This window comes from Frankliniella occidentalis, unplaced genomic scaffold (genome assembly GCF_000697945.3).
Source record: "Frankliniella occidentalis isolate FOCC.00 unplaced genomic scaffold, Focc_3.1 Scaffold15, whole genome shotgun sequence".
NCBI lineage: Eukaryota > Metazoa > Arthropoda > Insecta > Thysanoptera > Thripidae > Frankliniella > Frankliniella occidentalis.
This window is the reverse complement of record NW_026267145.1, coordinates 952,571-953,477: the sequence shown is the minus strand read 5'-3', so window position 1 is coordinate 953,477 and position 907 is coordinate 952,571. Positions and strand designations below refer to the sequence as shown.

The following is a 907-nucleotide window of genomic DNA, read 5'->3' as shown; positions in this document are numbered from 1 at the left end:
GCGGGTCGGGGGACTCGACTCGGGTCCCGAATGCAGATGACCCCGCGGCGCGCGCTCACTCGCCTCACCGTCTGTTGACGGTGGGAATCCCGGCCGTGGTTTGTTTCAAGAAAACACACCGGCGTGGGCGCGGCGGCTTGGCGGCGGTGCTCTAGGGCCCGGGCCGCGCCGGCGCCCGCGAGAGTGGCGCCGGCCGCGGTAATCCTCCGCGGGGGCTTAACTCCGTCGCGGGCGCGGCGCCGGTCTGAACGCGGGCGCGCCTGTAGCGACAGCGCCTGCCGGTCGTTCCCTCCGCGCCTGTCACCCTCCCCTCCCCGAACGGGATCAAAGGGAAGTTTACCTAAGTCCTCGACGAGACGCAGCATGACGCCGCCGATGTGAAGATCTCCCTTGACCCGCAGCGACCGCTCCACCTGCAGGTCCGTGACGAACACCCGCAGGTTCCACGAGCCGTCGCCCACCAAGTAGCCTTCGGACATCATCTTGACGCACGATATGTCACTTGCACTCGGTTATTCACAACAGGTTTTACGCAGCTATCTTGATGGAATTCTTCGTTCTTTCTCGTTGGCTGACGCACACATTCCACCAATCACATCGTGGCACACGACACGGTTGGCGACAAAACAACAGACAAATCCACAGGTGACACACACGAGCCGACCGGCAACACTTCGTTGCGAGCGATTCACTACACGGGCGGCCGGGATCACCGCGGCACGGAACACGTATCCTTCCCTGTTGGAGGCGGGCAGCGAACTGGCTGGCTGCCGGCTGCCGGCTGCCTCCCGCTGGCTGCCTGCTGGGCGGGGCTGGGGAGGGGCGGCCTGCTGCCTGCGCGTCTGCCCGGCGCGATGCCGAAGTCCCCGCGGATCCCCGGATCCCCCTCCCACTCTACCACCCACTA

At 65.8% G+C, this 907-nt stretch overlaps 1 protein-coding gene across 1 annotated transcript in view; it reads right to left on the bottom strand.

Annotated features, from left to right (window-relative positions):
* LOC113211517 (unc-112-related protein) overlaps nt 1–786 on the bottom strand; it is an 88,682-nt gene extending 87,896 nt beyond the window's left edge. The window contains exon 1 of the mRNA XM_026429910.2: nt 341–786. Coding sequence (XP_026285695.1) covers nt 341–482 — 142 coding nt within the window. The 5' untranslated portion in view covers nt 483–786. The remainder of the gene's footprint in view (nt 1–340) is intronic.
* Between the last annotated feature and the right edge of the window lie 121 nt (nt 787–907).